Raw genomic sequence first — 22151 nt, forward strand, 5'->3', positions numbered from 1 at the left:
CAATTCGAGGAGCTCTTTGATTTTTGCCTAGAGTTCATCTCGGTGTACCCTTATCTCATTGGATCCTTCATTAGTGGAAATGAGGACCTTGTCTGAGACTTGGTCCACGTGTGCTTCCCAAACCTCAACTTGGGCCTTTAACTCAATGCTCTACTTGATCATTGTTTGTTGTTGCAGCTTTATATGTTTTCTACTCAATCATTGGCTCTATATGTTGGGCACTTGTTGATTATTTAAGATTTTTGACTTCATCCTTTAATGTCTTTGCCTCTTTCCTAGCTTTGTCTGCATGTCAAGCTAACTTGGCATGTCCTTCAATCAACCCTTTTGTCCAACTTCCATCAGCCTTTTTCATCCTAAAATTAGATGTAGTTTGCTCTAAGCCATTCATTTTCCCATGATGGCCATTCATGCCTATAATCTACCACTCCCAATCTAGGGTTGAAATTATTTTGAATGTAGCACACCACTTGAAGTGCTTACCAAATGACGAGCCCATAGTTGAAAATATTTCTATCAACATATTCATTTTCCAAGATAATTATGTTAATTCATGGTAGGGCTAGCATCATTCTCAATAAAGGTCTACATCTGTCTACCTAAGAGAAGTGGGATGATCCAACCTCTTTGCCTTTGGCAAAGCCATCTTGGGCTCTTCATCTTCCACCACGTGCATGCATCATTATAGTAGTAAGCTATATTTGTATAGCACCACATGAGCTCCACATGTGTAGTTGGAACTAGCAATACAATTCATGTTGCCACATGTCATGTAATAATATATAGCTTGTATAGGGCCATGTACTCTCCTCCAAGAACTAATGAAATGCTTATAGTAGCAAATTATACACTTCAAAGTGCCATGCATCCAATTGGAATTAGTCTTTTGGACTACTTGATGACATGTCATGCAATAAGACCAACACCGGAGTGGTAGTAACAAGCTGTAGCATGCACACAGGTTTTTGAGACTAATGTAGGTATGGTTTGGAGAGGAGGACAAGGGCTCTTATACTCCTGTCCAAACCATACCTTTACTTTCTCTTCAAATCATACCTTTACCTCCTGGACTACATGATGACATGTCATGCAATAAGACTAAGATCGAAGTGGTAGTAACAAGTTGTAGCATGCACAAGGCAAGATTTCGAGACTAATGTAGGTATGGTTTGGAGAGGAGGACAAGGGCTCTTATCCTCCTCTCCAATCCATACCTTTACCTCCTCTTCAAATAATGCCTTCTAGATCCTTTACTATCCTTTAAAACATGCCATTGAATACATGCACTACTCCTTCCCCTTATCAACCTTACACAAGCTATGAATGTGAAGGAGGGATACATTTTTTGGATAAGAAAGGTTACAATACAAAAAAAAAGTTGAGTAGGTGCTTGGCATCTCTAAAAGGGGTTGGTTTGTAAGTTGTAAACTTCAAGAATCCATGAAGGAATTCATGGAGGAAATAGAACCACTTGAAGGAATTTCCTAATGCATAAGGTAGCAACAATAGTGGTCAAGACTGCAAGGTTGCTTGTCATGATGTTTAGGTTGTTTTCAAGCAAAAAAGTCATTTCTTCCCTAATGCGCACAGAACTATGAAGTAGTAGTACTAGTTTCAAGTAGTTGTGTAGCTTTGTGGAGGTTAAGTAAATTACTCACAGGTGATCTCTAGACCATGCTTCGAATTTGAAGAGTATATATGAGGGCAGATCCAAATTATTAGCTTAATCACTAAACATTGGAGTACACCTATTGGACATAGCCTCGAATCGATGATGGAATTATGGGAAGAGATGAGGGGGCTAAAGAGGAAATTCAATGATGCAACATCAACTGGGGAATACAAGCAAGAATGTAAGAGGATGAAAAAGCCAAGGTAAAGCAAGTACATGCTAAGGTGGTGCATGCACAAGAGTAATGTGACACCATGAAGGCGAGTTGCCAAAATGTTGGTCCAAGTGGAGAGACAAAGAGTAGAGGAAGGAAGGAAACCCATCAAGTTTTGAATTAGCAGCCAAAGGGCACTAAAAGCAAGCACATGCTAAGGTGGTGCATGCAAGAGACAAATGTGACACCACCACCCCCCAAACAAGGGTTGCTAAAATGTTGCTCCAAGAGGAGAGACAAAGAATGCAGGAAGTAAGGAGACCCGTCAAAGGGAACTAAAAGAGATGTAGAGAAATAGATTAGAGATTGAAGGAGACTAAAATGGGGATGCAAAGAAAATAGATGCTCAGCTAAAAGCATGGAGCATACATTTTAATGCAAAGCATAGTAGAGCATGCATACTGTCTCCGTGAAAGCATTACCACAAAACATACATTGAAATGAAGGCACATAAGTATGTGACTACAAATCAAAAGCATATGGCATACATAGAGTCTTCAATAAAAACCATAGATTATGGCTTTGAAATAGAAAGCTAAAATCATACAAAGTCTTGAATAGAAGATTCCAAAGCATACATCGAAATGCAAAGCGTAGTAGAGCATACATAATGTCTCCATGGAGATGAAAAGCATACATCCATTATAATAGATCCGATCCTATTTTCTTAGTCCTACCAATGACTATGCAATGAATTGCAAATGGCTATAGTGTTTTCTCTTGCCAGCATCTCGATGGAAGCCAATTTGTTGCATTTCTCCACATGATGTGTTGGGAAATCTCCCTTTTTCTCTTCTCGTCAGTGCGTTTCGTAGGTTGTGGTGCAAGTGTGACTACGAAACCCTCTTCCAATTGTTGCGGTTCTTCAGTGGCCAGGACTGCAACCAGTGTGGAAGAAACAAAGTCCACCAATTGCGATTGGTTGGACTACACATAGATGATGAGGAAGGAGTTTGTCCCAAGCCCCTTCAACTTGAATCTTTTCACCTATTCTCTTTTTGTCTATTGGGACCAACGATAGCTATTGAGAAAAAATCAAGAATCATGGAAGGAGTGAGGGGAGCACTCTAAAGCTCATTGAGGTCGACCTATGAGAATCTAGGGACTGTGCACATTGAAGAGAAAGGCAACAATCTTCACCACTACTGTCGTGGTGGGAAGAGTAGATAGCTAGCTCACAACCGGCCACTTGTTGGCTATGTGAAAGGTAGGATTGGAGTTTCTTGGGTGCCAAGGGGTGGCACCTACAAAATTGCTCAAAATCTCCGTTTTAGATGCTGATATTTCTGGCTCTTAGGCTAAGTCCTAGCACACATTGCCCAACCTAGCAAGAGGTGGTGATCTTCATGTTTACATGATGCTCGAGCAAGAATCATTTATAAAGTTAGGTGGGTTTCACACACGTCCGCTTGCAACTCGACGAACAATGTCCCCTCCAATTAAATCGTGCGCCCACCTTCCAAGGTTTTCACATTAGTCTGCCCGCCCAATCCAAAAATTCGACGTGGAGTCTAACTCACAGACGGGCAAGCAAAACTTCTTGGGCGACCTCATCACTGCGCCCAACTGCTCGTCTAAAAAAGAAAGGTCAATCGCAAAGCTCGCGGGAATCGAACGCAAGACCCACAGACCCAAATCTGACAGCCGTATTAGCTGTGCTACACCCATTTGGATGGAAAGGAAGGAGCACATTTATTACTTAAACAATTGATGTCCGCCCTCTTGTGAATATAAGGGCGGACAGGCGGTATGTTCTCGTGAGATCAGCAAGGCGGACGCGGTTTTTGGGGGTTCCTCCCATCCGCGGAGTGTGTGAAACCCCCCTTAGTCTTCAATGCATAGTTGACAATCCACTTGAATTTGGTTGGTTTGGGTAGGCAACTGTGTGGCCACCCAAGAAATTACTAATCATGGGCACAAGTCAGCTTTGCTGCTGCCACCTCAAACATAAGGAATGGAAAGAGGTTTGGCGATGCGTCGAGGGTTTCACCTGCCAGTCAACAAGGCCGTAAAAGCTTTTGATTGGGCCACATCACTCAGGCCGATCTGTGGGCGGCTTTGGTGTGTACGGGGCTTGCTTTTTTTCCCTTTTTTCACATGCACCTACACACCACTTACACGCATGGTCCACTACGAGGGGCACAACGGCTCGAGGATGAGGCTCTTTGAGCAGGAGAGTTGAACGAGGGCAGTGGACAGAGTTGTTCAGGTAGGGAGACGCCCGGGGCACCAACTGAGTGTGCCACTGCAGCGGGCCTACTTGAAAAATCCCCCTTTGGAGGGAGGGGAAGGGTCGTTATAATATGGGACACGTGGAGCGGTAGAGACCGTCAAAAATGACACGCTGGACATACGAGGCCCGTCATCCAATATTATTAAAAACCACCAGTGAGAATACAAATATTCAATACCGGTGTACATCTACGCCCTTAAATACGTATAAATATACGTCGTCGTCTCCGAATGAACCTCTGCAGTCTGCAGCTTTCATCTTTCTTCTCTGCAAAAGTTCGTTGTCCTTCGGCTTCGATTTTACGAGGTTTGCTCTCTTTACTTTCTGCAGATTTCTTCTCTCTTCTTTTCAATCCTTCAGTTCCCATTTTTCTCTTTGCATTTTGCAGATTTCGTCTTCAACCTTTCTGCAAAAAGTTTGTAGTCCTTCTGCGTCCTCTCTAGCTTGATTTTACGAGATTTTCTCTCTTTTTTGCTTCTTCCTCCTTTCAAGCAAAAGCTTTCATCGCTGAGAACTCAAAGGGAGCAAGACCGGGGTCCCTAACATTGTGAGAGGAAGTAAACTGCGAATTGCCGAGGGGCTGGATTCCATAGCTGTTGGATCCAAGCTCCAGCTGCAAGCCTGGGAGCAGAACCATTTCTTACTTTCCGTTTTCTTCTTCTTGCTCCGTCTTTCAGCCGTCCCCCGTTTTGTTGGAACAGCCGGCACGCTTTTACCAAACTTTCACAATATTGTATTCTTCAAAGACTTTACTTACTGAAAGTATCTCTTATTGGTTTGTGCATCTTCCCTTTCGCAAGCTTTTTCGTGTCAATTCAAGTGGTCAAAAGTCTTTCCATTCTCGAAATCTCACGATAATCAAGGTCTAAATCCTTTTCTTCTCAAACGCTCCTATCAAACAGAACTTTTCTGGTAAGCTGAATGACTTTTGTTTCGTATGTCCTTCCTCATGACGGCCCGCAGTATTACTTTTTGGTTATTCACATCCTGAGGTTGCCGATCTAGAATTTTGACGAATAAATTTCGGTCGACTGATAAAAATGTCGCTTGCATGCTCAATGGCTTACGGTTCTCGAGTCTTCAAATAAAGGCCGTATTATGAGCTTGCATGCTCAATGCCTTACGTTTCTCGAATCGTCAAATAAATGCTTTGAATGCCGTGTATGAGCTTTCTGGAACTAGCCAAACTGGAACTAGCCAAACTTACCTGAAAGATTCTTTGATCTGATGGTTTGTATGCCTATTACCAAGAAGTCACGTAGTCTTCGGATAAGTTGAAGTGCCACGAACTGGAGTGAGAGAATGAGTTGCTAAACTCTAAGGTGTACCATTGCAGCTCTATTTTAGCGGCGAACATGCCTCATGGACGAGTTTCTGCATCTCTTCGCTCACCCACGGTGGATGTGATCGTTGACTTGGGCCACCCTTTTCTCAACAGGACTTTCGATGGGTTTATCAAGATCGGAGGGGTGATGTCTCTCTCTCTCTCTCTTTTCACACACACACGCGCGCGCGCTCATGCACGCGTATCACTCTTTCTTTTTCAATCCGGCATAGCTTAAAAGAATCTCTTAAAAGGTTTTTTGAACTGTGTGTGTGTCCGCTAACTCTTCCATTGCGAGAAACTAAAAAGGGTCTCTCGTTGATGTTCATCTGTGTGTGTAAGTGTGTGCCCTTCATCAAATCTGCTCTATAGCCCTAGCTGTTTTGATGCCCAAGCCTACATTCCACTCTGGAAAAGTGCCAGAGATTAGAATGAATTGATACCTTGATATCCATTATGTACACAGAAACGCAGCCGCTGTTAATTGAAGTGGTTATTATCGTCAGTCTTGAAATATGGAGGTTCCCTTTTTAAAATTTGACCGTGAACATAAATTGTGGTTCTGTTTGCAGGTGGGTGCTGCCCATGCAGCTGCTCAAGGCATTTTTGCGAATTTGAAGAAAGGTGCCACAAATATTTCTTTTCAGCACTGTCCATTTTTATTCGAAATGGTACAGCTGTACTTTTCCTTGTACTTCTTAGTGGACTTGACAAGCTTGTCGCAAAAATGTTGGATTCTTCACGTTGTTTGCTTGAAGAAGTTCTGAAGCTATACCGAGCAACAATACATGGCATTGATGAGTTTTTTACCTTAGAAATTTCAGGCAAAATCGCTTTTGTTGTAAGCTGTATGTTGTTGTAGCGTGTTGCTGAGGGATTAATCTTTATAAATGATATGATGATATCCGTCTTGCCCATGCTCCGCAGAAAGTGTGACGAAGCACGACATTGAACACACGGTATGGTTCAACTGTATTTTCTTTAAAGTCTGTTGAAATGATGTCTGTGTAGAATATGATATTGTCATCAGTTGGAGAGGTATTGCTTTTGCTACGTGCCATTAGATTGAAGAGCAAGGTGTGTGAGATTTAACGGCAACTTTTGCTCAGTCTCTTCTCATCATATGTAGGGCTGTCATTATTGTCTCTCGTTGCATGACAAAAATCAAACAGGTACATTCAGAATAGAGATTTAGTGTCCTCAACCTGGCCTTACCCATGACGCAGATTTCAATGTGACCACTTTGAAAATCTGAAGTTTAAGGTCTGTGGAATGCCCAGCTGTCTTCTTGGTAACTCTACGTCTATGAAGTTGAGTTCAAGTATGATTGACTCTTTGTAGAGCTTTCTCCATCATTTTTCATAGACCCAGTCACGGTAGGTGTGTTAGATAATTACTTGTCACAGAATCTGTATCTTCCCAACTCTCATAGACCCAGTCGATAGGCTGGACAGATTATTAATGTCTCATTGCAGGATTTGTCATTGTGATTCTGTGAACTCATTTGCATGGCAAATGAATATAATTGCAATTCTTACATTGTAATGTTACTCCATATGCCCACCTGTGATTCTCCGTCCGCTGAGTAGAGAACTGGGTAGTGATCCAATTGGTTCGAAATTAACATCGGGACAAGCTTTGGACAGATAGATGAGGTCCCCAAGCAAACTCTGAAGGACCCTGGTGCACGCAATGCCAAGGCAGAAATGAAGTCCAAGGTTCGTCATTTTGGACTCTCTCTTGAGAGGGGACTGAGTCTGTTATCTCTGAAGTAATCTCCTGTTAGGATTAGAGCATCAACATATAAACCTTGTACTACTCTCTTCTCCTCCCAAAAGAGAGGGAGTTGGTGTGTGCACGATTATCTTAGGGCCTGTTTCATAGTGACTATGTAAGGGAAGAAAGTACATACAGTACAACTTGACGATCATTTCAACCTATTATGATGTAGTTGGTACTGGCAAATGCCAAATGACAAAAAGAGAAGGGAAAGTGATGCGGTAGAGATTTAAGCAAGCTATTAGCCTTCTTTTCTGATAAATCCTTCGTAGAAGCCTTAATGGAATGCCTGGATGAACCAACAGTATGACCACAAGAAGTGTCGTGCTAAGCTGTCTGCAAATTGTGGTGGTGGTGGTCTGCTCGGATGAGATATATGCATTTGATTGTAAGTATTGGTTGACTTCTGCTAGATTGGGGTTGTACAATATTTGGAACTTGAATGTTGGTCTGCAGGAATGTATTTTTTGCTAGTATGTTTGAAATGGTGTCACATTGGATTTTGTTGTTTGATTACACATGAGTTGTCATCATAAATATTGCTTAAGAAAGATAATAAGTTACAAAAACTTCAGTGAGTGTTTGAAATTTGATTTGGTGTTGATTTTTTGCTGGATCCAAGGGATTTCGCTGAATATCTGGATGATATCTTCTTTGTGATATTTTATCATCCAAGAACTTAAGGAGCCTGTGTCATAAAAGGGTTATGCTCATCTTTTTTATAATTGCACTCCTCATCTGTGTTTTCTGAAGGAGCTGGGATTGAGAAACTATCATGCCATTTTCCTTGTCATCCAAAGATAATTTGAAGATCATGTGGTCTGAGCAGAAGCGATTGTTGCAAATATTCATGTGGTCTGAGTGCAAAGTGTTTACTGCATTACTGTACTGTTTACTGCTTTTCTCAGAGCAAGAAGGGACCTAGGATAGATCTCAAACATAAATGGTTCTTGGTTTGATTGTAGACCTTTGTGACTGTGGTAAATCTTTTAACAAAAACTTTTAAAAATAATTGTGTGCTCTAATACACAGTGCGTTATACATTTGACAGGTTAAAAAAATGGGCAAGGAAGGCTTACAATGGGGTACGCTTATTTCTTGCATGGATTGAGATCTTTGGTAGCATGTAAGGAAATATGCATGATGGAGGTTATGGTTTTCAATCTTATGAGTGACTATTGTGAGATTGAAACTGCACACTGTGTTGTAGCTTGAATGAAGAGATTTTGGACTACCTTTTGATTAGCTTTCTCCTTTAGTGCTAGCCTTCGTCATGGCTGAGTCTGCCCTTCACCTCCGGAGTGCCGACAGAAACTCAGTACGAAGACTTTGTATAAATGGATGCTCAAGTATGTGTGGGTGTGTGGATTTGTATGTGTGAGAGCATATTTTTATACTATGGTCTACACCCACTGTTGGGCGCTGGTGACGTCAGTGGGGATGTCATAGTAGCTAGTCCTTGCTATGCATGATGGAGTTTATGGTTTTCAACCTTGTGAGTGACTATCATGAGATTGAAACTGTACTATGTTGTGTTTTTAGAGGATGAGTTTGGGAATGTTCCTGGATTCATCTAGGTATATGCACACTGTGTTGTACTTTTAGAGGATGAGTTTGGGCATGGTCCTGGATTCATGCATATATATAATAAGGCATGGTAGACGAGCTGCAATACTGTTTTTATGAACTATCTGTAGTCTTTGCTTGTGGTGCTGCCAATTGAGTGAGTCTTCCTGTCTCAAATCGAAAGTTCATCTTGGTTATGGCATAGTATTGCTCACTTTGTTGTTGATTAAAGAAAATATATAATTAGGTTTAGCTCACATAGATAGACATTACAATAAATAATTAAATGTGGTTATGTACAAACATGTAAAGATTTATGAGGCTGTGCATATGCATGCCTGAACATTTTCTTTTAATGGTGTATCCTGAGACGGAACTAAACACATAACACAAAGCAGAAACTAGACTGAGGCATTAAGTTATGATATAGATATTTCAGAAATCGCTTTGAAGAGCTCACTTTGGAGATGATGCAAGATAAGATCCCATTGCACCGTGCCAAAGGCTTTAGCAATATCTACTTGTAATGAAAGAGCATCTTGCTCAGTGTACTTTGCATATTCTATCCTGACATAGGCATTGGCAATATTGTCAATAATATGTTTGTGGGGAATAAATATGATGTAACCCATCATGGAGAAAGCCTTTGATATGAGCCACAATCATCTTAGCAACAAGCTTATAGATGAAGGATCAGAGTAATGGGTCTCCGGTCTGAAAAAGACTCGCATAAATGCTTTTTGGGTCTCCAGTCTGAAAAAGATTCACCAAACCTTTCTTCCAACTGGTTGGCATCTGCGAGATGATTTACCATATATAATAATGCAGGGGACATAACATCCCAACACTGTAGATAAAACTTCACTGTGAGACCATCCCACTTCCATTTCCTATATGCTTGAATGGCATCTTTCATTTTGTCTCTGTAAAAGGAGATTCAAGCTGCATAGCCTGATGCGGAGATAGAATGGGATTGACATGTTGAGGAGCTCCTCCTGAGCTGACATGACATCTTGTGATGGAGAATCAACTTGGCCAAAACGTTTGGCAAAATGTGAAACAAAAGCTGCATCATGTTGTATGCAAGTTTTTAAAAAACTCCTTTGAAGAGCAGCCCTCATTTGTAAAAGCCCTCTGCCTGGCTCTAGTTTCCCGTTTCTGAACCTTTCTGTGAAGGGATGTCATAATCAGCCCACACGTCACAAGTGAAAGCACCAAATTGCTGCACATTGAACATATACCAGTGATTTAAACAGGCTCGATAAGCAGAATGTGCATTATGCTGAAAAGTGTAGTCAGGCAGCAATGGCTTAGTCTATTGCCAGAGGTTGAGCAGACCAAACTACTAGAGTAAATGAGTCCATTGCATTCTCTTAGAGACAAGCATATGCATATGATCCGATGTGTTATCTCCTGGCTGTGGCACATTATTGAAATTCCCACAGCAAAAGGCATTTTGTCTCCAAAGATAGTTTAGCATGTCCCACCAAATCAAAGCTATGTGATGAGAGGATTGTGGAGCATTCGGCTGAATTAAATTCAAATCTCTCTCCTTGGACAAGGCATTGCACAATAATCCAACAACAAGCAGTCATTGAAAGCCACAACAGGCTGAAGGGCATGTTTCACAAGAATATTTATAGATTATTAAGTATGTACATATTGAAGTAGTCTCAATAGAAATCACAACTGCATACCCACCTCAGGATCTAATGCTTATCCTGGGGGTCAGGCAACAAAAGAGCAGCTTCATCTTCTAGGAACAAAGTGCGCAGTCACTGCTGCCCAAGTGATACCCATGCCAGAAGTTTCACTAAAAGTGTGCCTGGTAGATGAAGTACCCGTGGGCCGTCCATCTACGGGGTGGAAGTTCCTTGGGGTGTTTGCCAACCTTCATTTGAGGCTTTTTCCTTTGCTTTAGAAGAAACAGCTGAGGACGTTTGGGCATTACCATTGCTTGTAGTAGTGACTTTAGCTTTTCCTTACAGTTTAAAAAAAAATCTTTAGTGAAATCCATGTATGTTTATATTACAAGAGGCAGTCCCCAAAGTGGAGACATGCAATTACAATATCAGAAAACTTTATTTTAAGACAAGTAAATTATCTTTTCTTTACACACCTTTTAAAATTTTTTTGTATAAGAACCTTTCATTAAGAAGAATGTACATTCATAGCTGTCCCAAAGTGGAACAGCTACTACTCATAAACTAGTAAAAGCTGAAAAAAAAACACGTGATAGCTGCTGCAGTGAAGAACATCTAGCAAAACAAAACTGAAAACAATGAAAGAACACTCCTAGCTTTTCCTTACACATAGACACATTCGCGCGCGTGCACAGACACAGACACACACACACACACACACACACACACACACTTTTTTTTTTAGTGAAATCTTATATTTCTCTGTGGGAAACCTCAAAACGAGGTGAAAACCCACCAATAAGTGCAAAGATAAAATTTACAAGCAAGCCTCAGAGAGAAAAACTCATGAGGCGACCCAGATAAAATCTACATATCAGTTGGAGGAGTATCTAACAAAACATCCTCCAGTTTCAGATTATTGACTTGCAAAAAGTGATGTAACGGAGTGACATCACCGTCAATAAAACAAAGCTGTTTTTTCCCCTTGTGATTCTTCTTAATATACACTGGCAACCTGAATTTTTGAACCACAGGATCAAAAACCTGTCTCAACCAAGGATGAAAAGAGTCCAAAGTGAAAGTAGCATCTGCAGAAATAGACTTTAAATTTTCCTCTATTGGTATTTGAGCTGCATCCACAATCTCAGACATGGGAGTTGTATCTGATAAATCATGACACATCATGACAGCTTCACCTTGTGCATAACCTTTGATGGAACGTGTGCATCATCTTGAGTGATGCCCTCCCAAGCAAGGGAATCCTTATCCTGAAGAGAAAAGGTCTGATCCTGCTCAACATGCTCAACAATAGGCTGCTCCTGAACTTCTAAAACAGCATAGGGATTAACTTGAGGGCAAACTGATGTCGAAGCTTCTTCAACCCGTTTCCAAGCCTTAGTTGGTTTGGAAGATTGCCTAGCTACCTGTAGCCCAGAAGGAGAAATAGAAGTTGCTGGAACTGCAGGAGAAGAAACTAAAAAATGTTTAGCTGCAGTTGAATAGTCCCTCGCAAAATGACCAAGTTGTCTGCATTTGTAACAAGCATTTGGAAAAGAAGCAAATTGTAGACGTATCCGAAAAATCTGTGCCAAACCTAGATCCACATCTAAGAAAGCAGGAATAGGCTGCTCCATATCCCACATCACACAAACCCGAATCTCTGCTAGTGAGCAAAAAATTGGTTTTAGGAATAAAAAGCACTCTACCAAGAAGGGCCGCTAGGGATTGAATATGTGGAAGAAAAGGAGTTGGCAAGTCCTTCAGAGTGACCCACATTGGGCAGTGACGGAGCACAGATTGTGCAGGATTGAAAAGAGGATCCTAGGGCATTACCATCGCAAAGTGTCTTGCACCACGAACTCCTCCCATGCCCACTAGCTGAAAAATTGTCTCTATATCTGTATAATAAGCAAAGTAAAATCCTTTCAAAAATATAAATGAAGTCACACACACTTTCTTTTTTAGTGAGAAGAAATATTTTATTGCTGTGAAATAATTACATTCATAGGTACTCCAAAAACGGAGTAACTACTTCTCAACCGAAAATCTCAGTATAAGCCATGTATACATCATGATCAATCAAATGAGTCTGAAAGCAATCATAAAACGATTGCCACAGAGATCGTTTGAAAAAAACGAAAGATGGAAAAGTAGTATCACCAAAGACTATAATTTCTGTCCATCCATAGAGTCCAAAGTGCCCAGTAGCGCACCCAAACAAAAAATAAAATCAAAACCCTGTCTAGCGGGATGAAAACCAAATAACCAGAAGAACCTGCTAAAAGTAACAATAGGAAATCTCCTTCGAAGCCCCTGACGAATGAGAGCGAGGAAATCACGTGACGAATGAGAGCGAGGAAATCACAAGTTTGTGGATAGTGCCAGAAAATGTGAGGCACAGATTTAGGAGAATGTAGACATCGGTGGCAAACAGTCGGGGCAATATGTCTATGCGCGAGTAACTGCCCAAATGGAAAAATGCAAAGTAGGCCTCGCCAGAGGAAAAGTTGTTGCTGAAGAGGGACTTTATAATGCCAAAGGAGACATAGCCGCTTTCTCCACCACTTTGATGGGCAATCCATATGCCAAACAGAATTGGCTTTGTCAGAAACGCAAGACGGAGGTAACAACACTTTATAGAGAGAAGGCACTGTGATATGTGACAGCTTCAAAGGACGGGCTGAAGAAGAGGAAGAACGGAGATTCCAATCCTCAAGCCTATCCTGAAGTTCTAAACGAGGTACCGGCAAGAAAGGTTGAAGCATTTCAGAAATTTTGTGCCATAAAGGACGATAATGAGCTCCCAAACCATACTTGCTAGCAGCCGCAGAAAAAGATAAAAGAGTGCCATCATCTTGAAGTATATCCGCCACAGAAGAAATACCGTTGAAAGATATAAAATAAGAACGCTTGGGTTCTTGTATAGCCAAAGGAGGGTGTAATACTTTGGACGAATAAATATTCTCAGTCCTCAAGGAATTTCCCAACAAAGAATCCCTGCCATTTCATTCCAAGTGGGATAAAGTATGCTTCCAATCAAGAAGCAAATGAGAGACAAAAGGGCAGCCTCTGATCTTGCCTTGAATAGAGCCAAATAGAAAATCCCACTATGTAGGTTGCCAATGCCCAAAAGCAGAAGCATCAATATGCAACAAAAGAGAGTGGATCATGAATGCCCAAGGTTGATCCCCTTGAATAAACTGCAACATCATTTTCTCCTTGTGAGCAAATATATGCACTTGAATATAGAGTATGTTCAAACCCTCGTGCATCTTTGGAGAACAGAGACGATGCATAGAGAGTAATAAGAGACTTTTCTTGCCATTTTCTGAATGCCAGGAAATCTCCATGATAGTAGACATAAAGGAAACCAGATCTGCCTTAGTAAACATAATGAGGGGCAGATAGAATGGTATGTATGCTATCAAGATGGATTGCGTTATTCGCAAACGAACATGTAATGGCCAAGTTGCAAGCTTCCAATATTCAAGTTTTTTCCTCAGCTTTGTGAGCACTCAATCAGTTTGTTGAGAACGAGTGAGCCCCCAACCTAGAGGATAGCCAAGATGTTGAATTAATTGAGAAGGTGGAACAATTTTCCCAGGCGACAAAAGACTATGCCAGTCTTTAGCATGCAACGGCAATAGCTTGGATTTCTGAAAATTCACATGAAAACCAGTAGCTAAGCCATATGTGGAAAGAGCCTGCATAATCAAGGAGAGATTGCTTTGAGTATTTTTCGGGATAAAGAAAGAATCATTAGCATATGCTTGAGCGATCATGCTACGGCTGCCAGGAATTTCCAATCCATGCAACATGCGAGTGTCCAAAAGGTGGTCCATATATTGAAGCATTGGATGAGTGGCTATGGCAAATAGTAAAGCACTAAGGGGACAGCCTTGCCGAACAGAACAACCAAGAGTCCAAGTTGTAGAAATATCCCCTGAAAGTATGCAGGTAGCTTTACTATCTTGATATAGCCAATTGATAACTTGCTGCATTTTTGTGCCAAATCCCAAGGCTTGCATTGTTTGTGAAATAAAGTCCCACTGAACAGTATTAAAAGCTTTGGCTATATCAACTTGCAATAGCAAAACATCCTGCTGCATATATTTGGCATATTCTATTCCAACATAGGCATTAGCAATGTTGTCTGTGATATGCCTACGAGGAACAAAACCATATTGCGCAGGATGCAACCCATCATGCAAATAGCCTTTTATCCGATCAACAATCATTTTGGTAGTAAATTTGTAAATAACTGGCATAAGCGTGATAGGTCTCCAATCAGCCAAAGATTCAGAGAGTTGCTTTTTTGGAAGGAGTTTAATAAGACCTCTCTTCCATGTGTCTGGCATTTTCTGATTTTGCCAAGCAGAATTCACCATATGCAGCAAAGTATGCTTCAAAAGAGGCCAATATTCTTTAAAAAACTCAACTGTAAGACCATTCCCCCCCCCCCACACACACACACACAGACAAGTGTCCCAAAGTGGGACAGCTACCACTCATAAACTAGTAAAAGCTGAAAAATATATATATGATAGCTGCTCCAGTGAAGAACGGGTAGTAAAATAAACAAAAAACGCTTATAGCTTTTCCTCACACACACATTTTTTTTTTGGGGTGAAAACATGGAATGCTTTATATTACAAGGTAGCTATCCCAAAACAGGGAAGCTGAAAAAGTACATCAAGAGAAAATCTCCGTGTAGGACAAATATACATCATAGTCTATGTAGTGAGTTTGCGGACAATCAAAGAGTGATTGCTACAAAGAACAATAAGAGAAACAAAAGGAGAAAACATAGGATCACCAAAGACTTTGTGGTTTTTGTCTTTCCAGAGAGTCCAGAGTGCCCAGTAGCAAACCCAGGTAAAGAAAAACTCAAAATCTGGCCGTCGAGGATAGATCCCAAAAAGCCAAAAAAGCTTCTCAAAAGAAGCCCGAGGAAATTTCAGTCGCAATCTCTGCCAAAGGATGCCGAAGAAGTCACGTGTCTTGGGGCAGTGCTAGAAAATATGAGACTCGTACCCCCTTGGAGCCAAACACCGACGACAAACAATTGGAGTAATACAACTGCACGATGAAAGCTGTCCAGACGGAAGAACCCCCAATAGAACACACCATAAAAAGACATGTTGTCGAAGAGCGCACGCGCACACACACGAATGTATGTGTGAACACACATGTGCATGTGTTCTCATGTATGTGTGTACAAATTTATTTATTAATATTTATGCATATCTATACAGACACATGAGCACGCATGCATGTGTACGTATGTGTGAACACACATGTGCATGTGTTCGCATGCATATGTGTGTATAAATTTATTTATATTTATGCATATGTATACAGACACATGAGCGCGCACGCATGTGTACACACAAATGTGTGTGTGTGTGTGTGTTTATCTTCTCTCTCTCTCCCTCTCTCTCTCTCTGTCTATATATATATATGTGTGTGTGTGTTATTTATATGTCTATTGATACCTATATATGTACCTATACCCACCTCTATATGTATGTATATATATGTATATTTGCATGCGTGCATGTGTGTAGGCTTCTCCTTTAGTTCTAGGCATTGTCATGGCTGACTCAGCTCTTATCTTTGGAGTGCACATGGAGTCGATCAGCTTATGCCTTCCATGTCTATTCCATCTTCTCCATGAGGCAATAGAGATGCTAGTGATCATATTTTCCCCCCACTCATCAATGACTTTGAAAAACCAAGGACTATTGTCTCTCTCCTTCTTCATGAAGATAATGGAGTAGTTAGAGTTCTAGATCTACTCTATAGTGGATAGTGGCTTTAAAAAACCAGGGACGATTGTATCTCTCCTCTCATTGTCAAGGAAATTCCGAATTGACCTATTGGTTTGAGAGAGCCCTGACAATAGGTGTAACGAGATCCTTCTAAGCTCTTGACCATGGGAAGTCTTGTGTTGTGAGGGTGGCATTTAAGAGAATTCATTAGAATGAGGAGGCATGGGTGGTTTAAAAGCATACCATGTTGCAAGAACTACTTCCATGGTGCCGCTCCAAATCTTAGGTCCCAAATAATGAACGGCCCTTTTTTGCATACCTAGAACAATGATTCAAGTTGCCTTTGCAGGATTTCTACTTGTCTTGCGACCCTAGTATAGATGTCAAAGCTCCCATTAGATTCTACCGAAGGGAAGATACTAATCCGCCTTCTCAGTTGGCCTATGTATGCTTTGTGAAAGCATTGATAGGACACTATATGTGCATGTAGCACGATCAGCTTCCACTATCTGGAAAAAGATCTATACTCATTTTGAGTAATCATGTTTGTATGCTAATTAATTTTTGGAGATACATTTGTGCAAGTATCAAAGTGTTAGGCTATGCCGATATCTTTGTTATTGTATTGAGTTATGTTAGGATCATACTACAGTGTAAATGCCAAGAAAGGTGGGGGATAATCCTTACTTCATCCCAATGTGTGGCTCACCTCCTTTGATAACCAATGTGCCATGTGCACTCACAGGACCTATAACTCTCTCTTATAAAGCAAGCACTCCCTAGATAATATCATATGGAATATTTAGGGCTGAGAGTCATGCAATGAGGCGAGCCCATGGTGCTTCAAAGGCCTTCTAGAAGTCTACAAAGTAACAATATGCTCTCTATGATGGCTGTGAGAGTGAAAATGTGGTATGTAGCTGCCTCTATGATGGCTTTGAGAGAGAAGATGTGGTATACTGTGGATCAGTGTTGTCTGTATCTTGCTTGTGCAGTCGCTTGCATGTCCACTCTCTCAGCGTGTTTAGTGATGAATATCTCAAGAGTTGACCCATACACATTGGAAATCAAATGGTCAGCCATGATTGTTCGATTAGTTGCCATTGATGATCATCTATGAGATTTCCTGCCTTGTGAATGGGTGTATGATGGTGTTTGTGGTCCAAGTGGTTGAAAACCTGTAAAAAAGGCTTCATTGAACAACTTGGCTAGGATTGGAGCAAGCACCCCCACCCATGGGTTAGGAGTACAATATTAACATGGGTATGATGCTACTCGAGAGGTCCAAGATGTGGAAAAGCTTGTACAGAAGGCTTCACTCAACAACTGGCTAGGATTGGATCAAGAACCCCCAACCGATGTCACGCTTGAAGGCAGGGTATGTCTTCTAGGCTGAGTAGAGGTTCCTTAGGAACGTCATACAATGTATTTGTATATGCTTTCCAAATCTTGGAGGGGGCATGGTGATCTCCTTCCTAGGAGCTTCATCCAAAATTCTTGGGAATTATCCCTCTACAAGATACTCAAGAGTTCTTTTTTGATCTATGACTTAATTGAGGGGGAACATCATCATACTGAGGAAGAAAGGCAGAGAATAAACCCTCGGAGGTTTTAATAAATTATTATATCGATAAATTAAATACATGTTCTGACTACTTGAAAATTGCCATGACTTTGGGCTGCAGGCGTAGTAGCTGGTGTGTATTCTGGAATGCAATATGGGATGGAGCGTGTTCGAGGAAAGCGTGATTGGGTATCTCTCTTATCCTCTTTGCATATAATGTTTTTTGCATAGAATGAAACCCTAATATTAGTGCAATCCATCCAAATTAGCCAAACACCATTTATATATCTCTAAAAATACTAGATTGTATGACAATAATTATGGATAACCTAGAGCAAAAATCAAGCCATCATAAATACGCTCAAAGGCATATCATATTCACAATCTCTTTGGGTGGGTGCTTCTCTTGTAACTGCATTCTCTTTCCAAGTAGGTTTTCTAATTTGTAGTGAGCTCTTTTACTAAGCTAACATAGAAGGATGGGTGGATTTTTTGTGCATGTTGATCTTCAAATGACAAGGTTATTGAAATTACTTATTGGAATCGAGTGCCACTAACTTAGGCAAATCATAACGTGTTTCTTGTCTTGTGTAATTCTTTCTACCGAACTGTGTTTACAAACTAGCAGCCACATTTTTAGAGCTTCTTTTAATAGAAATTTTTAGGTATGTTATCGTCGCAAGTTTAATAAGGAGAATGTGCACAGATGTACTCGTAAGGAAGTCCATTTTCCAAGCAAGATTTTTCACAGTAAAAATTTTCAAACAGGTTTTTGTGTGGTTCAGTTCAGCTATTACTTCTTTGTGCATGTTGCGAATTCCATAGCTCATAGTCCACATTTGGGCTGGTGGTGGCACTCCACTCTAAACTTGTGCATTACCTCTCATCTCCTAGTCGTGATATTCAATGTCTTATCACTCTTAGCATGTGGCTTCAACGTAACCTTCTTCTGATCATTAGTAAAGAAAAAGTCATTCTCATGGAGGAAGAATCATACCGTAGTGGAGATGTTTTTGAGTTTTGAACTTTGAGAAGGCTTATGACATGGTGGAGTGTGCTTTCTTGGAGGGCACCATGCGAAAGGTGGGCTTCTTCGACGAGTGAATTTTGGGAATCTTTGCCCTATATACAAGGAGTGCCAGTTAGATGCTTATTGGGGGTCACACTGGGAGGTCCTTTCTCTTTCTAGCTTCGTGCTTCTGGGCTAGCCTCTTGTTTTGTTTATATTCCTTTTTCGTGGCTGAGGCTGTGGGCTATTTCCTCTGCTCTCAGGTGGCGAGCCTCACAAGAATGTGCCTTTTGAGGGCTCATCGGTTCCCAATTCAAGAGTATTAGTAGTTACTAGACTCAGAGTTTGTAGATGGTACCACTCTCTTTGTGGAAGTTTGCGTGATGTAGTCTAGAGGAAGTTTGGGGCCTAGAGGTGTATTGTTAAGACATCTGGGGCCAAGACCTTACGCACCAAGGACGGGCTATGCTTCACCTTTTATATTAAGGGAGGTGCCATTTCCGCCTCTTTTCCTAATTAGCTAAACCAAATCAGTCGTCTTCCTCACAGTAGCTAAGGGAAGCAATGCACTTGACTAGAAAGAAAGAATGGAAGTTGCAGAATGTGGCTGAGTATTGTGGTATGGCAGGAAAGATCAGGATGTGTAAACCTGTTTTTCCAGGGGAGATTGTGTTGATAGTATGTTGCCTTCGCCTTTAGTGGAAGAGATAAAGGAGGTTGATGATGTGATTGTATGTGAGGAAGTGAAGGAGATGGTGAGTGCCAAGAGGGCACTCTAGTTATGAATGGTGAGGAGTTTCAAGTCTCAGATACTTTGACAAAGGGTGTGAGTGAGGGTGAAGCTCTCATTTTGGGGACATGACGCATAGCAGTCATTTTGGTGATATGTGAGGGTATTGCAGCTTCAATTATAGATCATGGGCTGGGTGAGTACAAGGGATCTATGTTTGTGGAGGGGACCTTAAAGGCTGTGGCTTATGTGGAGATGAACAAGCCTTATGGTACAGTTGTGAGGCCTAGTAATCATTCTATTTCATGTGGTGTCGTGGCATGGGGGTTAATGTGATGACGTGTTGGATGCTATGCATAGTCATGTGGGTACGAGTTCTTCACAGTATAGTGTCGATATTGAGATAGGGCAGAAGACTCTTGTTTGGGGATTCCCTGTTACAACTTGTTTTTGGCTGTGACAGTGTTTTTTGGCCTATGCCTTGGCCATGTTAGGGAAAGTTGTGTGGCACGGATTGATGCACCACATGTTCGGATCTTGAGGTTTCTACTATCATTCATGGCGGGCAGCATCCACATGGGGTTAGTGAGGTTTTGATTCTCCGGATGAGTTCTTTTACAGTGGATGGCAACTTTGCGCATTTTGTTTTTGATATAGGTGATGGGCCTTGGGAGGTTAAGCACGCGCTGCATACTCTGCAGCTGGGGGGAGATATTTATGTGAAAATTTAATTTGCGTCTATTTGGGGTGGTTTGTGGGTTTCAATGACACGGATCATGTTCGTTTTTTTCTTTTTTGGAGGGGGGGAGGGGGAGGGGGGTTTAAAAGAGGTTAGCCTTAAAAAGGCTAAGGTCTGGTGTAAATTGGATAGAGGAAATACCTAGAGGATAGGGGGTGGAGATTTCTCTAGAGAGAGATGGTGGATTTTGTGAAGAGAGATTGTGTGATACAGTTTTGGGAATATAACAGGCTAAAAAAATTTGCTCTCCCTTCACTCCTGCTCGCACCCCGAATATGGAAATCTGTCATCAGCCTCATGAGGATAAACCAATGTTAATGATGGCAAGCCATCCCTCCCAACTTCCTAGAAAGCTGCTGGCGTGGGGGGGGAAAGGAAAACAAATGATTACCATACAGGGTTTAAGCTCAACTCAGGGGAAGACTGTTGCGGGGCAACAAAATTAAAGGACAGTTTTGTAAAATGTGAATAGCTAGTATGTTACATTTTCAATGCTAGATTAGCAAGACCGGAGAGTTTCTAATACTTTTTGCATCTAGGTATCACTACTGATTTTGTGAGACCAAGCTCACTTTCCAACATTTTCTTATGATCTCTCAATAGCGTGTTGTCTAATACAGTGGATGCGATGTCTGAAATATTTCGATGCAGAAAAATGCTATGCTCGGTGGTGCATTGACAGGAGCTCTTCTCACATTTGGAGAAAAGAGTTATAGCAGGGACAAAATGGTTGAGGGGGCTATCACTGGAGCGGCAATCGCTACAGCATCTGAACTGCTCAGATACATCACCTGATTGCTTTATTCTCGTAGTCAGATTTTGACACAGCATTAAGATGAATGTAGCCCTGATATTTGCAGTCTGTTGAAGTTAAAAGTATGTCTAGTTTTTAGGGCAATGAGTCTACTTTTCAATGTAATTTACTCTCTTGTGCATCCAATCTCTCTGAAAGCCTCTACTGAAGTCAATAAAATTAAGTTGCAAATTGATTTATTTTTCAGGGTGAGTTTATTATTCTGAATGCTAGAGTTTCTGTCTACACTTGTTTTTAGGAGAGCTACAGGATTTGGTACTTTGCCTAACAGAATTTGGAATATACATATATCTTTATATGTATGATCATCACCCACTTTGAATGCTGCTATTATAGATTGTCCATGTACACAGAATAAAACACAGTTTTTGGTTCCGCTTTGAAGCGGTAGTCAAATTTCTAAAACTAATCATGAATACATTGGAGGAAAAACCCTGCACTTTTGATCAAAATGTTTACTTAAATCTGGTCTGATTTTGATTAGTAAGTTGCATTCGTACGCTTGATAGCTTGTATTTACTTCAATAAAGTCCCAGTTGAGTGTGAATGTAGTACTGTATGTGCTTCGTGATTATCACTATTAAAAGTATGAGTGATTCTTTGAGTTTGATGGGCCAATTAAGAGGGTTTCCAACCAGACAGAACATTTACCAACTACTAAATTATCTTTTTCTGTCACGTTTTTTGGTGTTCTCTTAGAGTTAATGGAGCTCAGCTACTGAACCGCTTGGGCTTCAGTTTTGAAGAACATGAAATTGTTATTTGTCGATGTGTCATCAATGGGATGTGGCAGTTTTTTGTAATAAATGGTACCCTCTTTTGGTTGATAGCACACGAACTTTGTGTGTACATATATTAATCACAGAATGCTGAGCTCCAAAAGAGAGGCCTTTACACCAGAAGAGTTGGGGTTGTATAGGTCCTAAATTTATAAGAGCAAGCAAATTTTAGGGTGTCTTACTACTGGTGATTAAAGATGTGGGTGTCTCATCTATAAATTGTCCACCTTTCTTAGGACAATTCTAAGCCTTCAAAAGGCGCGCATCTTTCGCTTATGCTCGTAGACATGGTGCTTACAAATGGTGCATGCAAC

The 22151-nt window shown here is 41.0% G+C and overlaps 1 protein-coding gene across 2 annotated transcripts; it reads left to right on the forward strand.

Moving 5' to 3' along the window:
• The first annotated feature begins 4310 nt into the window (after positions 1-4310).
• Positions 4311-21387, forward strand: LOC147879825 (outer envelope pore protein 16, chloroplastic-like). Of its 2 annotated transcripts, none has more exons than XM_087371904.1 (7): positions 4311-4425; positions 5456-5588; positions 6016-6067; positions 6371-6402; positions 8274-8307; positions 17888-17955; positions 20896-21379. In XM_087371904.1, exons 2-7 carry the CDS (start codon positions 5475-5477, stop codon positions 21037-21039), a joined length of 444 nt encoding a protein of 147 aa, XP_087228030.1. In that variant the 5' UTR covers positions 4311-4425; positions 5456-5474; the 3' UTR covers positions 21040-21379. The 2 variants fall into 2 exon arrangements, with proteins under 2 accessions (XP_087228030.1, XP_087228031.1); XM_087371905.1 differs by lacking the exon at positions 4311-4425 and adding an exon at positions 4566-4894 and having other exon boundaries at positions 20896-21387.
• The last annotated feature ends 764 nt before the right edge of the window (positions 21388-22151 follow it).

The sequence above is a fragment of the Dipteris shenzhenensis genome, chromosome 33, assembly GCF_047967505.1.
Source record: "Dipteris shenzhenensis isolate YYH24624 ecotype China chromosome 33, Dip_SZ_1.0, whole genome shotgun sequence".
NCBI lineage: Eukaryota > Viridiplantae > Streptophyta > Polypodiopsida > Gleicheniales > Dipteridaceae > Dipteris > Dipteris shenzhenensis.